This window comes from Xenopus tropicalis, chromosome 2 (genome assembly GCF_000004195.4).
Source record: "Xenopus tropicalis strain Nigerian chromosome 2, UCB_Xtro_10.0, whole genome shotgun sequence".
Taxonomy (NCBI): Eukaryota; Metazoa; Chordata; class Amphibia; order Anura; family Pipidae; genus Xenopus; species Xenopus tropicalis.
The window spans coordinates 178,925,731-178,951,367 of record NC_030678.2 but is presented as its reverse complement, the minus strand read 5'-3'; the positions used below and the strand labels follow the sequence as shown (position 1 = coordinate 178,951,367).

At 54.0% G+C, this 25,637-nt stretch overlaps 2 protein-coding genes across 6 annotated transcripts; both read right to left on the bottom strand.

Annotated features, from left to right (window-relative positions):
- Positions 1-1,326: 1,326 nt before the first annotated feature.
- LOC100490284 (transmembrane O-methyltransferase homolog) lies at positions 1,327-5,414 on the bottom strand. 4 transcript variants are annotated; one of them, XM_004920268.4, is made up of 4 exons: positions 4,238-5,414; positions 2,814-3,079; positions 2,289-2,503; positions 1,327-1,752 (listed from the first exon to the last, which is right to left on the bottom strand). In XM_004920268.4, the coding sequence occupies exons 2-4, from the start codon at positions 3,073-3,075 to the stop codon at positions 1,432-1,434; spliced, it is 798 nt and encodes a 265-aa protein (XP_004920325.1). In that variant the 5' UTR covers positions 3,076-3,079; positions 4,238-5,414; the 3' UTR covers positions 1,327-1,431. The 4 variants fall into 4 exon arrangements, with proteins under 4 accessions (XP_004920325.1, XP_004920326.1, XP_004920324.1 ...); XM_004920269.4 differs by having other exon boundaries at positions 4,254-5,414; XM_004920267.4 differs by having other exon boundaries at positions 2,814-5,414.
- A 103-nt stretch (positions 5,415-5,517) lies between these two features.
- On the bottom strand, positions 5,518-25,637 carry sfrpx (secreted frizzled-related protein). Of its 2 annotated transcripts, none has more exon segments than NM_001097341.1 (4): positions 5,518-6,728; positions 7,377-7,454; positions 7,910-8,419; positions 10,714-11,027. In NM_001097341.1, coding segments are annotated over 3 exon segments (867 nt in total). In that variant the 5' UTR covers positions 8,394-8,419; positions 10,714-11,027; the 3' UTR covers positions 5,518-6,423.

The window sequence follows — 25,637 nt, the reverse complement described above, 5'->3', positions numbered from 1 at the left end:
CCTCTTGCCCCCAGTCAGTCAGTGTGCCAGGGATGGCTGCCCTCTTGCCCCCAGTCAGTCAGTGTGCCAGGGATGGCTGCCCTCTTGCCCCCAGTCAGTCAGTGTGCCAGGGATGGCTGCCCTCTTGCCCCAGTCAGTCAGTGTGCCAGGGATGGCTGCCCTCTTGCCCCCCAGTCAGTCAGTGTGCCAGGGATGGCTGCCCTCTTGCCCCCAGTCAGTCAGTGTGCCAGGGATGGCTGCCCTCTTGCCCCCAGTCAGTCAGTGTGCCAGGGATGGCTGCCCTCTTGCCCCCAGTCAGTCAGTGTGCCAGGATGGCTGCCCTCTTGCCCCCAGTCAGTCAGTGTGCCAGGGATGGCTGCCCTCTTGCCCCCAGTCAGTCAGTGTGCCAGGGATGGCTGCCCTCTTGCCCCCAGTCAGTCAGTGTGCCAGGGATGGCTGCCCTCTTGCCCCCCAGTCAGTCAGTGTGCCAGGGATGGCTGCCCTCTTGCCCCCAGTCAGTCAGTGTGCCAGGGATGGCTGCCCTCTTGCCCCCAGTCAGTCAGTGTGCCAGGGATGGCTGCCCTCTTGCCCCCCAGTCAGTCAGTGTGCCAGGGATGGCTGCCCTCTTGCCCCCAGTCAGTCAGTGTTGCCAGGATGCTGCCCTGGCCAGGGATGGCTGCCCTCTTGCCCCCCAGTCAGTCAGTGTGCCAGGGATGGCTGCCCTCTTGCCCCCCAGTCAGTCAGTGTGCCAGGGATGGCTGCCCTCTTGCCCCCCAGTCAGTCAGTGTGCCAGGGATGGCTGCCCTCTTGCCCCCCAGTCAGTCAGTGTGCCAGGGATGGCTGCCCTCTTGCCCCCCAGTCAGTCAGTGTGCCAGGGATGGCTGCCCTCTTGCCCCCCAGTCAGTCAGTGTGCCAGGGATGGCTGCCCTCTTGCCCCCCAGTCAGTCAGTGTGCCAGGGATGGCTGCCCTCTTGCCCCCAGTCAGTCAGTGTGCCAGGGATGGCTGCCCTCTTGCCCCAGTCAGTCAGTGTGCCAGGATGGCTGCCCTCTTGCCCCCCAGTCAGTCAGTGTGCCAGGGATGGCTGCCCTCTTGCCCCCAGTCAGTCAGTGTGCCAGGGATGGCTGCCCTCTTGCCCCCCAGTCAGTCAGTGTGCCAGGATGGCTGCCCTCTTGCCCCCCCCAGTCAGTCAGTGTGCCAGGGATGGCTGCCCCTCTTGCCCCCAGTCAGTCAGTGTGCCAGGGATGGCTGCCCTCTTGCCCCCAGTCAGTCAGTGTGCCAGGGATGGCTGCCCTCTTGCCCCCAGTCAGTGTGCCAGGGTTGGCTGCCCTCTTGCCCCCCCAGTCAGTCAGTGTGCCAGGGATGGCTGCCCTCTTGCCCCCCCAGTCAGTCAGTGTGCCAGGGATGGCTGCCCTCTTGCCCCCAGTCAGTGTGCCAGGCCCGGGCACAGGGGCTCATTTCAGTTTGGTGTATGTGAGTTCTGCCATGGCGTCGCGGATATAGCGGAAATACTCCAGGCTGCCCCTGTGCATTCGGCAGTGGTATTTGCCCGAGGTCTTGATGTACTGCAGGAAGTGGGGGGCCCCGGGGAACAGGACGTTGTCAGCCAGGATGATGGTTCCCTCCTGCAGTAGCCCCAGTTCCTCCAGCAGCTTCAGGTCCCGCAGGTAACAGCGCTTCCCATGGTCCATAAAGATAAAGTCCAGTTTCTGTACCGAGTGTTTGTCCTTCAGCTGCGGGATCAGCTCATCCGAGGGGCCCACCAGCAGCTCCACCTGCAGCAGGGGGTACATTATCCTTATTATACAGCCTTGTGCCTTTATATGGGGGGCACAGAACCCCTCAGTGACTGCTAATATCCTTATCATTTACAGTAGGGGGTACATTATCCCTTATAATACATGAGTGATACTCAGAGTTCCCTGTATAACTCAGCCTGCAGCCTTGTGCCTTTATATGGGGGGCACAGAACCCCTCAGTGACTGCTAATATCCTTATCATTTACAGTAGGGGGTACATTACCCCTTATAATACATGAGTGATACTCAGAGTTCCCTGTATAACTCAGCCTGCAGCCTTGTGCCTTTATATGGGGGGCACAGAACCCCTCAGTGACTGCTAATATCCTTATCATTTACAGTAGGGGGTACATTATCCCTTATAATACATGAGTGATACTCAGAGTTCCCTGTATAACTCAGCCTGCAGCCTTGTGCCTTTATATGGGGGGCACAGAACCCCTCAGTGACTGCTAATATCCTTATCATTTACAGTAGGGGGTGCCACCGTGGCTGCCAATTGCCCCACTCACCGTGTCATCGTCAAACCCAGCCAATCGGATCACCTTCTCTGCCACGGCTGCCTTGGTAGGGTTGAAGTCTATGGTGTAGAGGCGGGCGCCCAAGGGCAAGGCCTGGGCAATGATGATGGTGGCGTAGCCGCAGTAAGTGCCCAGTTCCAGTACATTGAGCGGCGCGTTCTCATAGATCAGCCGGTCCAGAATTTTCCCTGAGCAAATGTACAATTCTGTGAGGGGGGGGCACAAATATACTGAGTGCCAGCTTGGCCAACGCCATGGGCACCCCTGAGATGCCCCAAGCAAATTCCCTGCAGTAAAATCCAGGATATTCTGAGACAATTTGCAGTTGGTCTTTATTTTTTATCATTTGCTGTTTTGAATTATTTAGCTTCTAGTTTGGAATTTCAGGGGCTAACTGGTTGCTAAGGGCAAATTTAACCTAGCAACCAGGCAGTGGTTTAAAAGAGAGATAGAGGAGGGGCTAAACAGAAATATAAGGAATAAAAAGTGACAATAATAGGGTCCCCCCCACCCTACCTTTGTGGGGCCCAATGTTGCTGAGGTGCTCGCAGTGGGAGCAGTACTGGTCGAAGGTGTTGAGCACATGTTGGGGGTCCCCGGGGATGGCGTGGGTCAGCACGTACTGGAAGGCCCTCTCCTCCCTAGCAACGCCCGTCGTGTAGTCCTGGAACCGGCGCACCAACACGGCCCGGTAGAACAGCAGGAAGTAGTGGCGGTACCGGATGATCAGAGTGATGATGAAGGGGATGAAGGCCAGCGCTATGGCGGGGGAGACCATCCTGCTGAGGGGGAGCAGGAGAGGAGTTATGGGGGTGTCTGATATGGGCAACCTGTAGCCCAACATGGTCTGTGTGAGTAGTAAGGCAAATGAGACTCCTTGGTACCAAGAGAAGAATTAAGGTGGAATGGGAATTAGCAATAGAGACTCCTTGGTACAAAGAGTAGAATTAAGGTGGAATGGGAATTAGCAATAGAGACTCCTTGGTACAAAGAGTAGAATTAAGGTGGAATGGGAATTAGCAATAGAGACTCCTTGATACAAAGAGTAGAATTAAGGTGGAATGGGAATTAGCAATAGAGACTCCTTGGTACCAAGAGAAGAATTAAGGTGGAATGGGAATTAGCAATAGAGACTCCTTGATACAAAGAGTAGAATTAAGGTGGAATGGGAATTAGCAATAGAGACTCCTTGATACAAAGAGTAGAATTAAGGTGGAATGGGAATTAGCAATAGAGACTCCTTGGTACCAAGAGAAGAATTAAGGTGGAATGGGAATTAGCAATAGAGACTCCTTGGTACAAAGAGTAGAATTAAGGTGGAATGGGAATTAGCAATAGGGACTCCTTGATACAAAGAGTAGAATTAAGGTGGAATGGGAATTAGCAATAGGGACTCCTTGATACAAAGAGTAGAATTAAGGTGGAATGGGAATTAGCAATAGGGACTCCTTGATACAAAGAGTAGAATTAAGGTGGAATGGGAATTAGCAATAGGGACTCCTTGATACAAAGAGTAGAATTAAGGTGGAATGGGAATTAGCAATAGGGACTCCTTGATACAAAGAGTAGAATTAAGGTGGAATGGGAATTAGCAATAGAGACTCCTTGGTACAAAGAGTAGAATTAAGGTGGAATGGGAATTAGCAATAGAGACTCCTTGATACAAAGAGTAGAATTAAGGTGGAATGGGAATTAGCAATAGAGACTCCTTGGTACAAAGAGTAGAATTAAGGTGGAATGGGAATTAGCAATAGAGACTCCTTGATACAAAGAGTAGAATTAAGGTGGAATGGGAATTAGCAATAGGGACTCCTTGATACAAAGAGTAGAATTAAGGTGGAATGGGAATTAGCAATAGAGACTCCTTGGTACCAAGAGTAGAATTAAGGTGGAATGGGAATTAGCAATAGAGACTCCTTGGTACAAAGAGTAGAACTTACCTGGTTAGGGATTTACCTTTGGAACCTTGTTGGCTGGTTGTGGCCCAGTCCTGTCCGTTCCTGTGGGGCTGCTGAGTACCTGGCTAACTATTACCATGTATTATTGATGCGGGTGCCCCAGCCAGTCACAGCCCTCTGGAGGGGAAAGAGGAGAGGCTGATACCTGAGAGGGGAGGTCAGGTTACCTGTGTCTCACAGATGGTGCCCAGGTACCCGCTCAGGCCTCAGCAGGTTACAAGGAGCAAACTGGGCAGATTTCTATAAAGGAGGGGCACTGCCTTGTGACATACAGTTCAACAGCAGGGCTTAATGCTGGGTCTCTGTTGAGAGAACTACACCTCTCAGTGTTCCCAAGAGCCATATGTTGAATGTACACAAGCAACCTGGGGGCTGTAGGGTATGGTGTGAGCAAGCAGGGGGGGCCGCAGGGTACGGGGTGAGCAAGCAGGGGGCACCAGGGTACGGCGTGAGCAAGCAGGGGGGCACCAGGGTACGGCGTGAGCAAGCAGGGGGGCACCAGGGTACGGCGTGAGCAAGCAGGGGGGCACCAGGGTACGGCGTGAGCAAGCAGGGGGGCACCAGGGTACGGCGTGAGCAAGCAGGGGGGCACCAGGGTACGGCGTGAGCAAGCAGGGGGGCACCAGGGTATGGGTTGGCACAAAGAGCCGGATTCCATTCCGTCTCCTTATTTCCCATGAAGCATCGGAACCCCCACGCCAGTGTTTGGGCTGCGCATACGGTGATGCCAATGGCCGCGCAGCAATTTACAGCTCAGTGGAACTTGTTGCCACTTTATAAATATTAATTATCTTCCCAATGTGCAGATTTGTGTATTTGGGGCAATTGGGTAAAACACTTCCGTAGACTTCACTTGGGCACAACGCCCCGGGGTAATGCTTTTGCTCTGGGACAAATACCCATGTGAAGCCCAAAGGCATCTGCTGGCCCTGCCCAGAGAATAGCAGAAATTACACGTAAACAGGCCGGGTACCTATGGGCATGGGAGGGCCCAAACTGGCACGTAACTCCGCTGGGCCAGCATTGCTAGGTGACAGCAATCATTAGCCTTTTGGCTGCAGAAAGTCCACGTGTTCCTTAACTGGTTCAGCCCAACACGTTTCCAAACTGGCTCCTGATTGGGTGGCTGTTGGGGCCCGCCCATTTGTGGGCAGTTTAATAATCAGATTAAGTGAAATCTACTATTTACCTCATGGCAGCCCTTAAATACAAGCGGCAGAATCGGTAAGAGCTGAGCAAAAGCAGAGGAACCACAACCACACTCGCTCTACAAGATGTCTCTTTATAAGAACTATATAAAACTGTGTAACGTATAAACAAATACAGGGCTGTTATAAAAATGGGGAATGATTGTGTGGGCTGAACCCTCTGTAACGAGGATCCCCCCACCCTGGGCCCCCCGGTACCGGACAGAGCGGGTCTCTAGCTCAGCAGTCAGTCCATCATTAAATGAAAATCCCCATCTCCCGGGGGGGCCGTTCCCTGCTCTGTAGGAACTTGTTCTGACATCTGTTTCTTATTATAGGAATGGGGGGGGGGGGGGGGTGTCTGCGCAGCCCCAGGGCACAGCTCATGAGTAAGGAGAAAGGACAAAGGGTTCATTATATACAGGGTCTCTGCACCCACACGTACAGGGGTAGAAGGCCTGAGGGTGAATGGGGGGCCAGCGGAGTGTTGCTTGGCTGATGCTGGGGGGGGGGGAGGAATGGACATAAAGAAGCCCCCCTGTCAGTTCTATAGACCCCCATATACTTCTATAAGGAAGCACATATACTGACTAAGCACAGTGGGTGGGCCTATAGGGGATTCTCACTGACCCTCTGTGGGCGGAGCCATGGGAAATAGGGCCACCATTGCCCCCCCTCCCCCACACACACAAACTAACATGAATTAAAATGAGAGTTAGCCCTTGGGCCCACGGTTCCTCAGTCCCAGGCAACATACACTTTAGTCCCACTGTCGGTGCCGGCCCACAAACCCAATAGAACAATGCATCTAGGGAGGACTCCGGGCTGTTCCAGCTGCTGATTATATCCCACAGATGCCAACAGGTTAGCAGTTCTATCCAATCAGAGCTGGCGGCACCGGAGGGACCACCGAGACCCAAATGAATGGGCGGGTTCCGGGGACAAGATACCGGACCCCCCTCTCCGTGCCACTAGCAGTACCTAGCATTGCAGCTTACGCACAGTTCTGGAGAATCTCTTGGTTTCCTTCTCGCTCTTTTGCCACTTTCGGACCCAGGAGATGACCAGCCTGTCGTCGGCCCGGTGACCCAGAACCAGCACGGTGGCCCCTGGCTCGTGAATGTCCTGGCAGAGGCAGTTGTCCCCATCCGACAGCCACAGCACGGTCTTCCTCAGCTCCTCGTCGCTCCAGCCCTTGCTCTTGTACACGGTCCGACTCCTCGCCTCCGGGACCACCATGACGTCTCCTTCCAGGGTGGAGACCGAGCGGATGTTTATCTTCAGAGCTATGAGACACAGGGGGAGGAGTCAGATGGAACGGGGGGCACAAGGGGGTACCCTTACCCCTTGAGTGGGTTCCCCAAGCATGGCATCACTACCAACCCATCTGATTGGCTCCATCAGCCGGCTAAGAGAAGGGTGGAGCTACACACTGAGCTTACTGATTGGTCTGTTGGGGAAGCTGCCTGTTACTCACTATTACCCCACTGGACAGCCGGACCGTTGCCCCATGGATGAACTGGCAGCTCTGCCAGTCTGCGGTGGCACTCGGATAGTTCTGCCCGTGCCCAATATACAGAACTGTCTCATCCTTATTATCCTGCCTGATCGCTGCCAATGCCGGACACACCAGGTCCCACCAGTCTAGTTTAGCAGCCAGTCACTTAACAGTGGATTCTGGGAGTTGCAGTTTAACAACATCTGGAACAACTCAATACCATGGGGCAGTTTCTATAAATATAATTTAGACTGTACAGCACAGGGGAGCAGGATCTGGGGGGATTTCCTGAGACCCCTGTCATGTGAGTCACTGTAGAACGTATTCATTTATACCCATGGCGCCCCATGAATGGCCTTAGTGGGGTGTTGCCTAAAGCTTCTCCCTTTAGTCCTACCCCCGGACCCACACCCCCCACCATGTGACCTGCACTCACCAAAATCAGAGGAGCAGTAGTTCTGTAGGAAATCCTTGTCAGCATCACCCCGGTTACGGCAGGCGGAGCAGGGGGCCTCTGTAAACGATAAGGATATTAGGAGTCATGTATTATAAGGGATAATGTACCCCCTACTGTAAATGATAAGGATATTAGCAGCCACTGAGGGGTTCTGTGCCCCCCATATAAAGGCACAAGGCTGCAGGCTGAGTTATACAGGGAACTCTGAGTATCACTCATGTATTATAAGGGATAATGTACCCCCTACTGTAAATGATAAGGATATTAGCAGTCACTGAGGGGTTCTGTGCCCCCCATATAAAGGCACAAGGCTGCAGGCTGAGTTATACAGGGAACTCTGAGTATCACTCATGTATTATAAGGGATAATGTACCCCCTACTGTAAATGATAAGGATATTAGCAGCCACTGAGGGGTACATCTCCTTAGTCTCTAGGCAGGGAATTGCAGGGGGTAGAACCCTGTGTACTCACAATGACATTTACTATGTACAGATGAATTATGGGTACTTACCTTCTTTCACCTCTTGCTGCTTATCCTCGCTGCCAGCAGGGGGCACACACAGCTCATTTCCCAGAGGGAACTGGGTACAGTTGAACATATCAGGCCAGGGGAAGCCAAAGGCTGCCATGACAGGGGTGCAGCCGTCCCGCACTGCCTCGCACAGGGAGCGGCACGGGTACACGGCCTCCTCCAGCTCGCTCAGGCACACGGGGGCAAAGAGAGAACACAGGAACTTCTTGGTGTCTGCGTGGCACTGCTTGGTGAGGAGCGGAACCCAGGAGCCCGCCTGCTGCAGAACCTCCTTCATGGTGTCGTGGCCCAGTAGGTTGGGCAGGCGCATCTCGCTGTAGCCCACGCCGTGGCACAGGGTCATACTGCTGGGGATGGCTTTGCAGCTGCTCTTACGGGTGCTCAGCTGGGTGAGAATGAAGGGCAGGGCCGCTGAGGGGCACAGGTTGCCCACGATGCCCAGGAACAGCAGCAGGAACCTCATGGCTCAGATATGGGGGGGACTTTCAGCTGCAAAAGAGCAGGTGGACCAGTGATTATCATTTATGGGGGGGGGGTTACCCCCCTTCCACTCATCCCCTCCCAATAATCACCCTTGTACCCCCCTTCCACTCATCCCCTCCCAATAATCACCCTTGTACCCCCCTTCCACTCATCCCCTCCCAATAATCACCCTTGTACCCCCTTACCACTCATCCCCTCCCAATAATCAGCCTTGTACCTCCCTTCCACTCATCCCGCCTCTCCCAATAATCACCCTTGTACCCCCTTCCACTCATCCCCCTCCCAATAATCACCCTTGTACCCCCTTCCACTCATCCCCTCCCAATGATCAGCCTTGTACCCCCCTTCCACTCATCCCCCTCCCAATAATCAGCCTTGTACCCCCCCTCCACTCATCCCCTCCCAATAATGCAACCTTGTACCCCCCTTCCACTCATCCCCCTCCCAATAATCAGCCTTGTACCCCCCTTCCACTCATCCCCCTCCCAAATAATCAGCCTTGTACCCCCCTTCCACTCATCCCCTCCCAATAATCAACCTGTACCCCCTTCCACTCATCCCCCTCCCAATAATCAAGCCTTGTACCCCCCTTCCACTTCATCCCCCTCCCAATAAATCAGCCTTGTACCCCCCTTCCACTCATCCCCCTCCCAATAATTAGCCTGACCCCCTTCCACTCATCCCCCTCCCAATAATCAGCCTTGTACCCCCCTTCCCACTCATCCCCTCCCAATAATCACCCTTGTACCCCCCTTCCACTCATCCCCCTCCCAATAATCAGCCTTGTACCCCCCTTCCACTCACCCTTCAATCCCCCTCCCAATAATCAGCCTTGTACCCCCCTTCCACTCATCCCCCTCCCAATAATCAGCCTTGTACCCCCTTCCACTCATCCCCCTCCCAATAATCAGCCTTGTACCCCCTTCCACTCATCCCCTCCCAATAATCACCCTTGTACCCCCCTTCCACTCATCCCCTCCCAATAATCAGCCTTGTACCCCCCTTCCACTCATCCCCCTCCCAATAATCAGCCTTGTACCCCCCTTCCACTCATCCCCTCCCAATAATCAGCCTTGTACCCCCCTTCCACTCATCCCCCTCCCAATAATCAGCCTTGTACCCCCTTCCACTCATCCCCCTCCCAATAATCAGCCTTGTTACCCCCTTCCACTCATCCCACCTCCCAATAATCAGCCTTGTACCCCCCTTCCACTCATGCCCCTCCCAATAATCAGCCCTTGTACCTCCCTTCCACTCATGCCCCTCCCAATAATCAGCCTTGTACCCCCTTCCACTCATGCCCCTCCCAATAATCAGCCTTGTACCTCCCTTCCACTCATGCCCCTCCCAATAATCAGCCTTGTACCCCCACTATAAGTCCCCCAGTATCCCCCCTGTCTGGGAGCCCCCATTGTCACTTACTGACTTCTCTCTATTTATTATTGCACAAATCTGACAGATTCTCACGTGGGTTCTAATCTCAGCGCTGACAGAACCGGAAGGATCCCCTGAAATGATGCTGAACCCCCATCTGGCTGGAACCAACACAGTGATGTGGTACCAGAACACAATGATGGGCTAATGTCGCCCCATAGAACCAAATATACTGGGACACTGGCCCAGAACAAGCCTAGAACGTTGCTGGTAACAGCTCAGCCCGTTAGTGAGGAGCCAAGGAACCAGCAGCGGTTCGGACTCAGGGTGGGGCAGGACAATCCCAGCACAGTTCTGATCCATTTCACAATTCAGTTGCTTTATAAGAATATTAGTTATCTCCACGCCCAATGGGGGTTCTATCACCCTGATACCCCGTCTGTCCCCCCAGGATTCTGAGGCTCCACATTAGGCACCTCCACCCCCAGTTTTATTACTTTTTGCCTCTCTTTGGGGTCCAACACCCCCAAGTCCCCATTAACTCAGTTATATGAAACATCACTCTATCAGCTACAGAATATCTGGGGCAGCAAATAAGCATTCACCCCCAAGTCTCACCGTAACTGGCTGTAGCTATGGGCCCCCTGGTTTGGCCAGCAGCCCCCAACTGCCACTGAGATACACAGAATATTGACCAAATCAAAGGGAAAAGAAGCAGGGGGCATTTAAAGGGTTGGAAATCTCCCTGCCCAGAACCACTGGGCACCCGTAAGTTACCCCAGTAGGGCAATGAGCCGATACAAATTCCCCCATTGCCCCCAGGCGTGTTCCTCCCATCTACATGCACAGTGGGTAACACTGGGGCCCCAGTTGGCACATCCCGCAGGTTATCACCGAGCAAGCTTACTGCCCCCGGGGTAACTTACCTCTAACAGTGCCTCAGGGTTCTGCCAATGAGTTGCACAATAGGGAATCAGAAGTCCATAGAAGGGCCGAGTACTTCTCAGTGTGACATCCAGAAGGGCGTCCCATCAGCAAGAAGCAGCCCTAGTGCCCCACAGGCTAACCGGAGGGATGGCACTGGGGCATTACAAGGGCCACAATGGTGCCCACAATCCCTACAAACTGACCCCCCAGGTTCTTGTGTAGAGGGAGCGACCCAGTCCCCCGGCAGCAGCAGCAGAACAATAGGAAATGATCAGCCCAAGTTTAACTTCAACTCCATACACCCCTGCTCGGCTCTGTGGGCTCGGCTCTGTGGGCTCGGCTCTGTGGGCTCTGTGGGCTCGGCTCTGTGGGCTCTGTGGGCTCGGCTCTGTGGGCTCGGCATGTCCCAACTGCTCGGCGAGGGGCTGATCCACTGGGAATGTGTTGAGTCTTGAAGGCACAGCTGCTGGGGGGGGGGGGCAGTAATTAGTGCCCCATTGCATGCTGGGTACTACAAGGCTGGGGGCCCTGCAGGCACAGGACAGGAATTCCCTGCCATTGGGATCATAAACATTTCCAGGCAGAGTGGAATTTCCATGAAAGAACATAATGAGCCGGGGACAAGAAGGGCCCCTCACACTGCCCCTCGTACAGCCCCCCTCTGCCCCTCGTACAGCCCCCCTCTGCCCCTCGTACAGCCCCCTCTGCCCCTCGTACAGCCCCCCTCTGCCCCACTCTGCCCCTCGTACAGCCCCCCTCTGCCCCTCGTACAGCCCCCCTCTGCCCCTCGTACAGCCCCCCTCTGCCCCACTCTGCCCCTCGTACAGCCCCCCTCTGCCCCTCGTACAGCCCCCCTCTGCCCCACTCTGCCCCTCGTACAGCCCCCCTCTGCCCCTCGTACTGCCCCACTTTGCCCCCTCACACTGCCCCACTTTGCCCCCTCACACTGCCCCACTTTGCCCCCTCACACTGCCCCACTCTGCCCCCTCACACTGCCCCACTCTGCCCCCTCACACTGCCCCACTCAGGTCCCTCACACTGCCCCACTCTGCCCCCTCACACTGCCCCACTCTGCCCCCTCACACTGCCCCACTCAGGTCCCTCACACTGCCCCACTCTGCTCCTCACACAGCCCCACTTTGCCCCCTCACACTGCCCAACTCGGGCCCCTCGTACAGCCCCACTCTGCCCCTTGTACTGCCCCACTTTGCCCCCTCACACTGCCAAACTCGGGCCCCTCATACAGCCCCACTCTGCCCCCTACACTGCCCCACTCTGCCCCTCACACTACCCCAGGCACATGAGATTTACCCAAGTAGGCACAGAGGAACATAAAACCGAAGTGCCCAGAGATGTGGGTATCACCCCGGTGCTGCACCGCTGGTGCCAAAGCCAAAATCATCCGTCCCACAATGCACCTCATGCTCCTGCTATTGGGCATTTGGGGCCCTTGGAAGGAGGGGGGGTACAGAGTTTCCCCAGTGGGCAGAGAGACTATGAGCTGATCCTGATGGGCAGCCGCTCATTACACAGCCCCAATAGGGGCTCAGTCCCGCAGGGAGAGACACACAGCCATATGGACAAGTAGTCAGTGTGTGCCCCACACAAATTGTGAACCTCACATGCACCCACCCAGCCTCTCACCCTATGGCAGCTCATAGCAACCATCTGGGTGACAACAGGAGGCGTCGCTGGGCCATTACACTGACCAATGGGGAGATGTGAGCGCTGCCCAGTACCCTGACCCACTAGGGGCGCCATTTCCTTACAGGTAGGGAGCAGTATGGCAGCTCCCGCATGCAATAACAAATAATATAAGGCTCACTGCTCCCACATTTGCCCCACATATAAGCAGGGTACGTAGTGCGGGCAACAACTGGAAACAAATCCTGATTTCCAGACCTGGGGCAAATTCCAGGGAAGACAGTTTCCCAGAGAGCCAATCAGAATTCTGCTTTCATTTTAGCATTTGTTGCAGTTAAATGATCACAGTTTTGGATTGGCTACTGCTCTGCCCCTGTTCCATGAGCCCCACCAACAGAGGGGAAGAAGCTCTGCCCCCCCCCCCCCACTTCCCGTGAAACCCCCATATACCCCTGCTCTTCGCGAGCCATGCCCCTACAGCTCCCAGTACCCTTTGGCTTCAGCATTAGATTATTAAACATCTCCAAACCCCCCCTTGGTTCCACTGTTTCCTCACATACAGGCTGCAGTATAAATACAACTGAGGCACTATGGGAGTTGTAGTTCAGCGAGAGGCATTAGATCCCTGCATGGCCCCATGGGTTCCTTTGGGTGCTGAGCAACTTACCCTGCAGTGAGGGGCAGGCTTTTGTGGCCCCACTGGGGGCAATAATAATAATAATCAGTGTGTGACTGAGCCTGTATGGTCTCCCCCATTTACAGCTTTATGGCCCTGTCCCTCCTTCTCTTCAAAGCTAAAGGCAGTTCCTTTATTGCAGGAGGATCAAAGAGCCAAACCTGTAGCCATTAGCCCTGCCCTGCTAGTCACAGCCATAAAGTGCTAGCCCCGCGGCACAAACCTGCCAGGGTACAAAATAGGCCCTGGCAGTTTAACTATACCCCCCCCCCCCAACTCAATAAATAGTGACTGTCTGTGGCACCTTACAGCCCCCCTGGCATTCCCAGTACCCAGAGGCACAAACAGCCCCCCCAGCCCAATAAATAGTGACTGTCTGTGGCACCTTACAGCCCCCCCGGCATTCCCAGTACCCAGAGGCACAAACAGCCCCCCCCCCAGCCCAATAAATAGTGACTGACTGTGGCACCTTACAGCCCCCCTGGCATTCCCAGTACCCAGAGGCACAAACATCCCCCCCCAGCCCAATAAATAGTGACTGTCTGTGGCACCTTACAGCCCCCCTGGCATTCCCAGTACCCAGAGGCACAAACAGCCCCCCCCCCAGCCCAATAAATAGTGACTGTCTGTGGCACCTTACAGCCCCCCCGGCATTCCCAGTACCCAGAGGCACAAACAGCCCCCCCCCCAGCCCAATAAATAGTGACTGTCTGTGGCACCTTACAGCCCCCCTGGCATTCCCAGTACCCAGAGGCACAAACAGCCCCCCCAGCCCAATAAATAGTGACTGTCTGTGGCACCTTACAGCCCCCCTGGCATTCCCAGTACCCAGAGGCACAAACAGCCCCCCCAGCCCAATAAATAGTGACTGTCTGTGGCACCTTACAGCCCCCGGCATTCCCAGTACCCAGAGGCACAAACAGCCCCCCCCAGCCCAATAAATAGTGACTGTCTGTGGCACCTTACAGCTCCCCCGGCATTCCCAGTACCCAGAGGCACAAACAGCCCCCCCCAGCCCAATAAATAGTGACTGTCTGTGGCACCTTACAGCCCCCCTGGCATTCCCAGTACCCAGAGGCACAAACAGCCCCCCCAGCCCAATAAATAGTGACTGTCTGTGGCACCTTACAGCTCCCCCGGCATTCCCAGTACCCAGAGGCACAAACAGCCCCCCCAGCCCAATAAATAGTGACTGTCTGTGGCACCTTACAGCCCCCCTGGCATTCCCAGTACCCAGAGGAACAAACAGCCCCCCCAGCCCAATAAATAGTGACTGTCTGTGGCACCTTACAGCCCCCCTGGCATTCCCAGTACCCAGAGGCACAAACAGCCCCCCCCAGCCCAATAAATAGTGACTGTCTGTGGCACCTTACAGCCCCCCTGGCATTCCCAGTACCCAGAGGCACAAACAGCCCCCCCCAGCCCAATAAATAGTGACTGTCTGTGGCACCTTACAGCCCCCCTGGCATTCCCAGTACCCAGAGGCACAAACAGCCCCCCCCCCCAGCCCATTAAATAGTGACTGTCTGTGGCACCTTACAGCCCCCCTGGCATTCCCAGTACCCAGAGGCACAAACAGCCCCCCCAGCCCAATAAATAGTGACTGTCTGTGGCACCTTACAGCCCCCTGGCATTCCCAGTACCCAGAGGCACAAACAGCCCCCCCCAGCCCAATAAATAGTGACTGTCTGTGGCACCTTACAGCCCCCCTGGCATTCCCAGTACCCAGAGGCACAAACAGCCCCCCCCCCAGCCCAATAAATAGTGACTGTCTGTGGCACCTTACAGCCCCCCTGGCATTCCCAGTACCCAGAGGCACAAACAGCCCCCCCAGCCCAATAAATAGTGACTGTCTGTGGCACCTTACAGCCCCCCTGGCATTCCCAGTACCCAGAGGCACAAACAGCCCCCCCCAGCCCAATAAATAGTGACTGTGGCACCTTACAGCCCCCCTGGCATTCCCAGTACCCAGAGGCACAAACAGCCCCCCCAGCCCAATAAATAGTTACTGTCTGTGGCACCTTACAGCCCCCCTGGCATTCCCAGTACCCAGAGGCACAAACAGCCCCCCCCCCCCAGCCCAATAAATAGTGACTGTCTGTGGCACCTTACAGCCCCCCTGGCATTCCCAGTACCCAGAGGCACAAACAGCCCCCCCAGCCCAATAAATAGTGACTGTCTGTGGCACCTTACAGCCCCCCTGGCATTCCCAGTACCCAGAGGCACAAACAGCCCCCCCCAGCCCAATAAATAGTGACTGTCTGTGGCACCTTACAGCCCCCCTGGCATTCCCAGTACCCAGAGGCACAAACAGCCCCCCCCCCAGCCCAATAAATAGTGACTGTCTGTGGCACCTTACAGCACAAATCAATATGAAAGGAGATATGTAGCCTTTAATACCCCCCAAGTGGCACTAAGAAAAAATTATGAAGATTTCAGTATGCTACATTTGCCTGGGAGGCTTTACTTTTCCTTTAAATTAAAATGTATCCAATATATTCACTCAGAATGTTATTATTGCCCCATTCATTCAGCTAAATCTCCCATAACAATGCGAATGTGAGGTAAAAAGGTTTTATATACAAGATATCAATTCAACTTTTTGTTTAATCAGTGTTTTACTTGTTTATAAAGTGTTAATGAGGCTTTTTGCCCATGTTAACCTGTTACTGACCCCCCATGCCCCCCCCCCAGAGGTGGGAAATGGAGACTGGGTGAAACAAAACAGCAGAGCTTACAATTGATCTGACAGTTACACTGAGCTTCACTCCATTTTAAAAATGGCGGGGAAATGCCCTTTAAAAGACAGTCTTTCTTTCCCCAAAAATGGGAAAGTGGCGGTTGAGTTGGAATTTAGGCAGATTTCTGTGAGAAAGTGTTTTCCCCCACTTTTCCCACCACTTTTACTGCAAAGAAGGCCTCTCTCCCCTCTGTGACTCCCCCCCCCAGAGAATGTTGATAAATGGAGGATTCATTCCCCCTACTATAACAGCCCCCCTAGTTATATAGGGCTTGGGGCAAGCAGCAGGCTGTAACCCTGAGTGTTTCAGTCAGTCGGTTAGGATACACCAACCGCCAATATGCAGAAGACAAGATTACGAAAAAACACCCTACAAGTGGGAGGAGGAAGGATAGCTCAGCGGGTAGGGTGCCCGCCTTACACCGATGGGCCCTGAGTTCGATTCCCGCCTGGGAGCCCTGCCTACATCAATGGGGCTCAGCTCTGATTGGGTGGGTAGGGACGGTATCAGAATTGAGCCCCAGTGTAAGCAAGAGCCCCCAGGGCAGGAATCTAACTCAAGACCCATAAATGTAAGGCAAGCTATGGCAGCACCCACCCACCCACTGGGCCCCTTACCTTGTGACCATGGACAAAGTCACTTAACCTCCTAATGTCCCGGCAATGATGCGTCTAGAAATGGGCAGCACGTTGCTGACTTTTTAATTACTGGCTACATTCACATTTCCCCACAAATCCTCTTTTTTGCATGATTTATGATGCCGGCTATTAAATTGTCCCTGTCACAGTGTCTATGGCAGCTGGAAGCAACTGTCACAGGGAAAATCCCTTTCTCATCACTGGCAATAAGAAGCCAATTGATAGGGGAGCTGAGCTACAGCGCAGGGCCAATGGGGATACATGGAAATAATCATAGAACAGAAGAACCTACACTGGGGAGCTGATAGGGGAGTAATGGAGATATTTTCTGAGCAGTATAAGAGTGCCCAGTTGGTATATAATACAGGAGATATCATCTGAGCGCTGTTACCCCCTGCTGGTATATGGTATCTACTTCTATGTATAAATAAATAATAAAGATCACTATAAGGTCCTCCCTTATGACCCAGTGTTTAATATTGGGAAGATGATTAAGCTTGCAGTAACTAAGGCCGTGCAAAAGAGCATTATTACCCAGACGCAAGCAGATTTTTTGCTCAATAAACATCCTGTGACGCCTGTCATTTATGCCCTACCCAAAATACATAAGGACCCAATGCATCCCCCAGGGCGCCCCATTATAGCAGGGGTTGACTCTATTTTCCAACCAATAGCCATCTTTTTAGATACATTTCTGTCGGGTAAGTCATATATACAAGATACAACTCATTTGCTTAATATTTTACGAGAGATTTCTGTCCCTGTTGGGGAATGTTATCTAGTGACACTGGATGCCCAAAGCCAGAGAGTAGGAACGACTTTACATACGGACTTGTATCAAAACCCAATGGCGACAAATAGCTGCCTTCATGCCAGGAGCTTCCACCCTAAGGCCCAGGTACGCTCTATCCCAGGGGTAGGAACCTGTGGCTCGGGAGCCAGATGTGGCTATTTAATGGCTGCGTCTGGCTCGCTGCCAAATCTTTAATAAAAAAAAAAAAAAAAACAGGGGGCGTGGCCTGCGCTCGGCAGATAGAAGACGTGTTCTAAGCCTTACAACACGTCTTCCATCCACTGAGCGCAGGCCACGCCCTCATAGTAACATAGTAAGTTAGGTTGAAAAAAGACGTACGTCCAACACGTTCAACCATAATGCCTCAATATAACCTGCCTGCCTTAGAACACGTCTTCTATCCGCTAAGCGCAGGCCACGCCCTCCTCCGCATCCGGCATCCTTGGCACCCGCCCTACCTTGCCCCGCAGCCAATCATATTGTATGGCTCTCACGGAATTACATTTTAAAATATGTGGTGTTTATGGCTCTCAGCCAAAAAGGTATCCGACCCCTGTCCTATTCCAGTAGAACTGCCCCACATCCCAGTAGAAAGTAACAGTACAATCACATACCCTATAGAGCAGGGGGTAGAATTGCCCCACATCCCAGTAGAAAGTAACAGTACAATCACATACCCTATAGAGCAGGGGGTAGAATTGCCCCACATCCCAGTAGAAAGTAACAGTACAATCACATACCCTATAGAGCAGGGGGTAGAACTGCCCCACATCCCAGTAGAAAGTAACAGTACAATCACATACCCTATAGAGCAGGGGGTAGAACTGCCCCACATCCCAGTAGAAAGTAACAGTACAATCACATACCCTATAGAGCAGGGAGCAGGGGGTAGAACTGCCCCACATCCCAGTGCCTATAGAGCAGGGGGTAGAACTGCCCCACATCCCAGTAGAAAGTAACAGTACAATCACATACCCTATAGAGCAGGGAGCAGGGGGTAGAACTGCCCCACATCCCAGTGCCTATAGAGCAGGGGGTAGAACTGCCCCACATCCCAGTAGAAAGTAACAGTACAATCACATACCCTATAGAGCAGGGAGCAGGGGGTAGAACTGCCCCACATCCCAGTAGAAAGTAACAGTACAATCACATACCCTATAGAGCAGGGAGCAGGGGGTAGAACTGCCCCACATCCCAGTAGAAAGTAACAGTACAATCACACACCCTATAGAGCAGGGAGCAGGGGGTAGAACTGCCCCACATCCCAGTAGAAAGTAACAGTACAATCACCTACCCTATAGAGCAGGGGGCAGGGGGTAGAACTGCCCCACATCCCAGTAGAAAGTAACAGTACAATCACATACCCTATAGAGCAGGGGGTAGAACTGCCCCACATCCCAGTAGAAAGTAACAGTACAATCACATACCCTATAGAGCAGGGGGTAGAACTGCCCCACATCCCAGTAGAAAGTAACAGTACAATCACCTACCCTATAGAGCAGGGGGCAGGGGGTAGAACTGCCCCACATCCCAGTAGAAAGTAACAGTACAATCACATACCCTATAGAGCAGGGGGTAGAACTGCCCCACATCCCAGTAGAAAGTAACAGTACAATCACATACCCTATAGAGCAGGGGGTAGAACTGCCCCACATCCCAGTAGAAAGTAACGGTACAATCACATACCCTATAGAGCAGGGGGTAGAACTGCCCCACATCCCAGTAGAAAGTAACGGTACAATCACATACCCTATAGAGCAGGGAGTAGAACTGCCCCACATCCCAGTAGAAAGTAACAGTACAATCACATACCCTATAGAGCAGGGAGCAGGGGGTAGAACTGCCCCACATCCCAGTAGAAAGTAACAGTACAGTCACATACCCTATAGAGCAGGGAGCAGGGGGTAGAACTGCCCCACATCCCAGTAGAAAGTAACAGTACAATCACATACCCTATAGAGCAGGGGGTAGAACTGCCCCACATCCCAGTAGAAAGTAACAGTACAATCACATACCCTATAGAGCAGGGAGCAGGGGGTAGAACTGCCCCACATCCCAGTAGAAAGTAACAGTACAATCACATACCCTATAGAGCAGGGGGTAGAACTGCCCCACATCCCAGTAGAAAGTAACAGTACAATCACATACCCTATAGAGCAGGGGGTAGAACTGCCCCACATCCCAGTAGAAAGTAACAGTACAATCACATTCCCTATAGAGCAAAAAGGAATACAAAATGGCGCCTGTCTATACTGTCCAATTGCATGCTGGGTACTGTAGTTTTATATTAATCCTAGCTGTAGGCTAATTGTTAGATACAAACTACATTACCCAGCATGCATGTCAGGTTTACTAGGGGAAAAAACTTTGGCTAGTTTCCAAAGTACAAACCGCCAAGGTTTAAAAAAAATAGCCCAAATCTGTACCTTGGCGGGTTTGTACTTTGGAAACCCGCCTGGGCTTTAAATTAGTAGCCCAATTGGGCAGGAAAACCGCCGACCTGGCAACCATATCAGGAGGGGATTCTCTCACTCCTCAAAGGAAGCGTCTTACTAAGGGAAGGGGCGGGGCTAAGCCTGAGCTATAGCTGGGGCAGTACAATAGGCCGCTAAGCACTCTGGGATGGGCCATTTCTGAAGGGGCGCTAACCCCAGGTTTCAGCCTTGTTTAAACTTGCTGCAGGTTTTTAGTGGCGATCTAAAGAAACATGCTCATACAAAAACATTATATATATATACACAGGGGCAATTCTGGCCCCTGAGGTAGTTGTTGCAATGCCCCCCTCCTCGGCCCCCCGTGCTTACCTTTATATTGCTGGAGGGGTTACAGGGGCAGGGTTGCCAGGTTGGCGGGTTGGGCTACTAATTTAAAGCCCCGGTGGGTTCCCTAACCTGCCAAGGTACAGATCTGCGCTAGTTTTTGGTGCCTTGGCGGGTTTGTAGTTTGGAACTAGGCAAAGTTTTATTCCTCTGACATGCCTATCCAAGTGCATGCTGGGTAATGTAGTTTGTCTCTTACAATTAGCCTACAGCTGACTAATATAAAACTACACTACCCAGCATGCAATTATAGACAGAAGCTCCCTTTTCCATTCCTCTTTGCTGAACCTGAATCAGCAAAACTACTATAACCTGCAGGGACTGGGCACAGGGGGAATTATCAGCCCCCCCAGCTGGACTGGGCACAGGGGGAATTATCAGCCACCCCAGCTGGACTGGGCACAGAGGGAATTATCAGCCATCCCAGCTGGACTGGGCACAGGGGGAATTATCAGCCATCCCAGCTGGACTGGGCACAGGGGGAATTATCAGCCCCCCCAGCTGGACTGGGCACAGAGGGAATTATCAGCCATCCCAGCTGGACTGGGCACAGGGGGAATTATCAGCCCCCCCAGCTGGACTGGGCACAGAGGGAATTATCAGCCCCCCCAGCTGGACTGGGCACAGAGGGAATTATCAGCCATCCCAGCTGGACTGGGCAGCAGGGGGAATTATCAGCCACCCCTGCAGTGGACCTGGATGCACAGAGGGAATTATCAGCCACCCCAGCTGGACTGGGCACAGAGGGAATTATCAGCCATCCCAGCTGGACTGGGCACAGGGGGAATTATCAGCCACCCCAGCTGGACTGGGCACAGAGGGAATTATCAGCCATCCCAGCTGGACTGGGCACAGGGGGAATTATCAGCCACCCCAGCTGGACTGGGCACAGAGGGAATTATCAGCCACCCCAGCTGGACTGGGCACAGAGGGAATTTATCAGCCCCCCCAGCTGGACTGGGCACAGGGGGAATTATCAGCCACCTCAGCTGGACTGGGCACAGGGGGAATTATCAGCCACCTCAGCTGGACTGGGCACAGGGGGAATTATCAGCCACCCCAGCTGGACTGGGCACAGAGGGAATTATCAGCCACCCCAGCTGGACTGGGCACAGAGGGAATTATCAGCCCCCCCAGCTGGACTGGGCACAGAGGGGAATTATCAGCCCCCCCAGCTGGACCTGGGCACAGAGGGAATTATCAGCCACCCCAGCTGGACTGGGCACAGAGGGAATTATCAGCCCCCCAGCTGGACTGGGCACAGAGGGAATTATCAGCCCCCCCAGCTGGACTGGGCACAGGGGGAATTATCAGCCACCTCAGCTGGACTGGGCACAGAGGGAATTATCAGCCACCCCAGCTGGACTGGGCACAGAGGGAATTATCAGCCCCCCCAGCTGGACTGGGCACAGAGGGAATTATCAGCCACCCCAGCTGGACTGGGCACAGGGGGAATTATCAGCCACCCCAGCTGGACTGGGCACAGGGGGAATTATCAGCCACCCCAGCTGGACTGGGCACAGAGGGAATTATCAGCCACCCCAGCTGGACTGGGCACAGAGGGAATTATCAGCCACCCCAGCTGGACTGGGCACAGAGGGAATTATCAGCCCCCCCAGCTGGACTGGGCACAGAGGGAATTATCAGCCCCCCCAGCTGGACTGGGCACAGGGGGAATTATCAGCCACCTCAGCTGGACTGGGCACAGAGGGAATTATCAGCCACCCCAGCTGGACTGGGCACAGAGGGAATTATCAGCCACCCCAGCTGGACTGGGCACAGAGGGAATTATCAGCCCCCCCAGCTGGACTGGGCACAGGGGGAATTATCAGCCATCCCAGCTGGACTGGGCACAGGGGGAATTATCAGCCATCCCAGCTGGACTGGGCACAGGGGGAATTATCAGCCACCCCAGCTGGACTGGGCACAGGGGGAATTATCAGCCCCCCCAGCTGGACTGGGCACAGAGGGAATTATCAGCCACCCCAGCTGGACTGGGCACAGAGGGAATTATCAGCCCCCCCAGCTGGACTGGGCACAGGGGGAATTATCAGCCCCCCCAGCTGGACTGGGCACAGGGGGAATTATCAGCCACCTCAGCTGGACTGGGCACAGAGGGAATTATCAGCCACCCCAGCTGGACTGGGCACAGAGGGAATTATCAGCCACCCCAGCTGGACTGGGCACAGAGGGAATTATCAGCCCCCCCAGCTGGACTGGGCACAGGGGGAATTATCAGCCATCCCAGCTGGACTGGGCACAGGGGGAATTATCAGCCATCCCAGCTGGACTGGGCACAGGGGGAATTATCAGCCACCCCAGCTGGACTGGGCACAGGGGGAATTATCAGCCCCCCCAGCTGGACTGGGCACAGAGGGAATTATCAGCCACCCCAGCTGGACTGGGCACAGGGGGAATTATCAGCCACCCCAGCTGGACTGGGCACAGAGGGAATTATCAGCCACCCCAGCTGGACTGGGCACAGAGGGAATTATCAGCCCCCCCAGCTGGACTGGGCACAGGGGGAATTATCAGCCCCCCCAGCTGGACTGGGCACAGGGGGAATTATCAGCCACCCCAGCTGGACTGGGCACAGGGGGAATTATCAGCCATCCCAGCTGGACTGGGCACAGGGGGAATTATCAGCCCCCCCAGCTGGACTGGGCACAGGGGGAATTATCAGCCATCCCAGCTGGACTGGGCACAGGGGGAATTATCAGCCATCCCAGCTGGACTGGGCACAGAGGGAATTATCAGCCACCCCAGCTGGACTGGGCACAGAGGGAATTATCAGCCATCCCAGCTGGACTGGGCACAGGGGGAATTATCAGCCACCCCAGCTGGACTGGGCACAGAGGGAATTATCAGCCACCCCAGCTGGATGGTTGGGCTACTTCCAAAATGGCTTTTGGCTAGTTTGGGGCTGGTTTTAGAACTGACTGGCTGGTTTGGAAAAATAAATATATATATGTGTATAGGGATTAACCTTTATTGCAGTACAAGTCCAGGGGGTTCCCCCTTCCCCTATCGGTGGCCCCCATGCATAGAGCTATAGGCATAACAGGGAATATTACAGGGAAGGGGTTGAACATGATGGGACAGAGAGGGGCTACAGGCACGTGTGGGGCAACATATGGGGCTGAGTTGGACCAAGATGGAGTCCAGGAATCTGTAGGAGAAACAAACCCCCTTATGTAATGGCGCAAACAGTTACTTTTTCATCATATTTTCTGACAAACTGATATTTTAATTGAATTTGTTCATTAATGACTTGAGGTCAGTGTAAGCGGTGTATCTGTGTTTGCTGATGAGATGTAGCACTGAGCTTCACTCCATTTTGAAAATGGCGGGAAAATGCCCTTTAAAAGACAGTCTTTCTTTCCCCACAAATGGGAAAGTGGCGGCTGAGTTGGAATTTAGGCAGATTTCTGTGAGAAAGTGTTTCCGCCAGTTTTCCCACCACTTTTACTGCAAAGAAGACCTCTCTCCCCTCTGTGACTCCCCCCCCAGAGAATGTTGATAAATGGAGGATTCCCCCTACTATAACAGCCCCCCTAGTTATATAGGGCTTGGGGCAAGCAGCAGGCTGTAACCCTGAGTGTTTCAGTCAGTCGGTTAGGATACACCAACCGCCAATATGCAGAAGACAAGATTACGAAAAAACACCCTACAAGTGGGAGGAGGAAGGATAGCTCAGTGGGTAGGGTGCCCGCCTTACACCGATGGGCCCTGAGTTCGATTCCCGCCCTGGGAGCCCTGCCTACATCAATGGGGCTCAGCTCGGATACCCAGTGGGTAGGTGTCAGAACTGAGCCCATTGATATCAGCAGAGCCCCCAGGGCAGGAGTCTAACTCAAGACCCATAAATGTAAGGCAAGCTATGGCAGCACCCACCCACCCACTGGGCCCCTTACCTTGTGACCATGGACAAAGTCACTTAACCTCATAATGTCCCGGCAATGATGGCGCCTAGAAATGGGCAGCACGTTGCTGACTTTTTAATCACTGGCTACATTCACATTTCCCCACAAATTGATAAGTTAGCTGAGCTACAGCGCAGGGGCAATGGGGATTCCCAGTACCCAGAGGCACAAACAGCCCCCCCCCCCAGCCCAATAAATAGTGACTGTCTGTGGCACCTTACAGCCCCCCTGGCATTCCCAGTACCCAGAGGCACAAACAGCCCCCCCAGCCCAATAAATAGTGACTGACTGTGGCACTTTACAGCCCCCCTGGCATTCCCAGTACCCAGAGGCACAAACAGCCCCCCCCCCCAGCCCAATAAATAGTGACTGTCTGTGGCACCTTACAGCCCCCCCTGGCATTCCCAGTACCCAGAGGCACAAACAGCCCCCCCCCCAGCCCAATAAATAGTGACTGTCTGTGGCACCTTACAGCCCCCCTGGCATTCCCAGTACCCAGAGGCACAAACAGCCCCCCCCCCCCAGCCCAATAAATAGTGACTGTCTGTGGCACCTTACAGCCCCCCCTGGCATTCCCAGTACCCAGAGGCACAAACAGCCCCCCCCCCCAGCCCAATAAATAGTGACTGTCTGTGGCACCTTACAGCCCCCCCGGCATTCCCAGTACCCAGAGGCACAAACAGCCCCCCCCCAGCCCAATAAATAGTGACTGACTGTGGCACCTTACAGCCCCCCCGGCATTCCCAGTACCCAGAGGCACAAACAGCCCCCCCCCAGCCCAATAAATAGTGACTGTCTGTGGCACCTTACAGCCCCCCTGGCACTCCCAGTACCCAGAGGCACAAACAGCCCCCCCAGCCCAATAAATAGTGACTGTCTGTGGCACCTTACAGCCCCCCTGGCATTCCCAGTACCCAGAGGCACAAACAGCCCCCCAGCCCAATAAATAGTGACTGTCTGTGGCACCTTACAGCCCCCCTGGCATTCCCAGTACCCAGAGGCACAAACAGCCCCCCCCCCCCCCAGCCCAATAAATAGTGACTGTCTGTGGCACCTTACAGCCCCCCTGGCATTCCCAGTACCCAGAGGCACAAACAGCCCCCCCCCCAGCCCAATAAATAGTGACTGTCTGTGGCACCTTACAGCCCCCCCGGCATTCCCAGTACCCAGAGGCACAAACAGCCCCCCCCCAGCCTAATAAATAGTGACTGTCTGTGGCACCTTACAGCCCCCCTGGCACTCCCAGTACCCAGAGGCACAAACAGCCCCCCCAGCCCAATAAATAGTGACTGTCTGTGGCACCTTACAGCCCCCCTGGCATTCCCAGTACCCAGAGGCACAAACAGCCCCCCCAGCCCAATAAATAGTGACTGTCTGTGGCACCTTACAGCCCCTCTGGCATTCCCAGTACCCAGAGGCACAAACAGCCCCCCCAGCCCAATAAATAGTGACTGTCTGTGGCACCTTACAGCCCCCCTGGCATTCCCAGTACCCAGAGGCACAAACAGCACGGAAGCGGAAGTACAGACCTGCCAGGCTGAGGGCTCAGTGGGGGGATTGCCCGGTTCCGGTCAGTGAATGACCCCCATGCTAGGGAAGGTATGAGGCCTGTTAGTTACTGTAGAACCCGGAAGGGATAAGGGCCAGAGAACAAATTTGCCACATCCACACAAAGGGTTAAGCAAAGCG

Excerpts from the sequence above, each read along its gene's own strand:
- LOC100490284 (XM_004920267.4), bottom strand. The coding sequence starts at position 3,141 with ATGTTGGGCTACAGGTTGCCCATATCAGACACCCCCATAACTCCTCTC. Across the intron at positions 2,504-2,813 it reads CAACATTGGGCCCCACAAAG|AATTGTACATTTGCTCAGGG; the intron begins GTAGGGTGGGGG and ends CCCCCCTCACAG. Across the intron at positions 1,753-2,288 it reads CTGGGTTTGACGATGACACG|GTGGAGCTGCTGGTGGGCCC; the intron begins GTGAGTGGGGCA and ends CCCCTGCTGCAG.
- sfrpx (XM_031895569.1), bottom strand. The coding sequence starts at position 8,393 with ATGAGGTTCCTGCTGCTGTTCCTGGGCATCGTGGGCAACCTGTGCCCC. Across the intron at positions 7,455-7,909 it reads GCAGCAAGAGGTGAAAGAAG|AGGCCCCCTGCTCCGCCTGC; the intron begins GTAAGTACCCAT and ends TATCGTTTACAG. Across the intron at positions 6,729-7,376 it reads CTACTGCTCCTCTGATTTTG|CTCTGAAGATAAACATCCGC; the intron begins GTGAGTGCAGGT and ends TGTGTCTCATAG.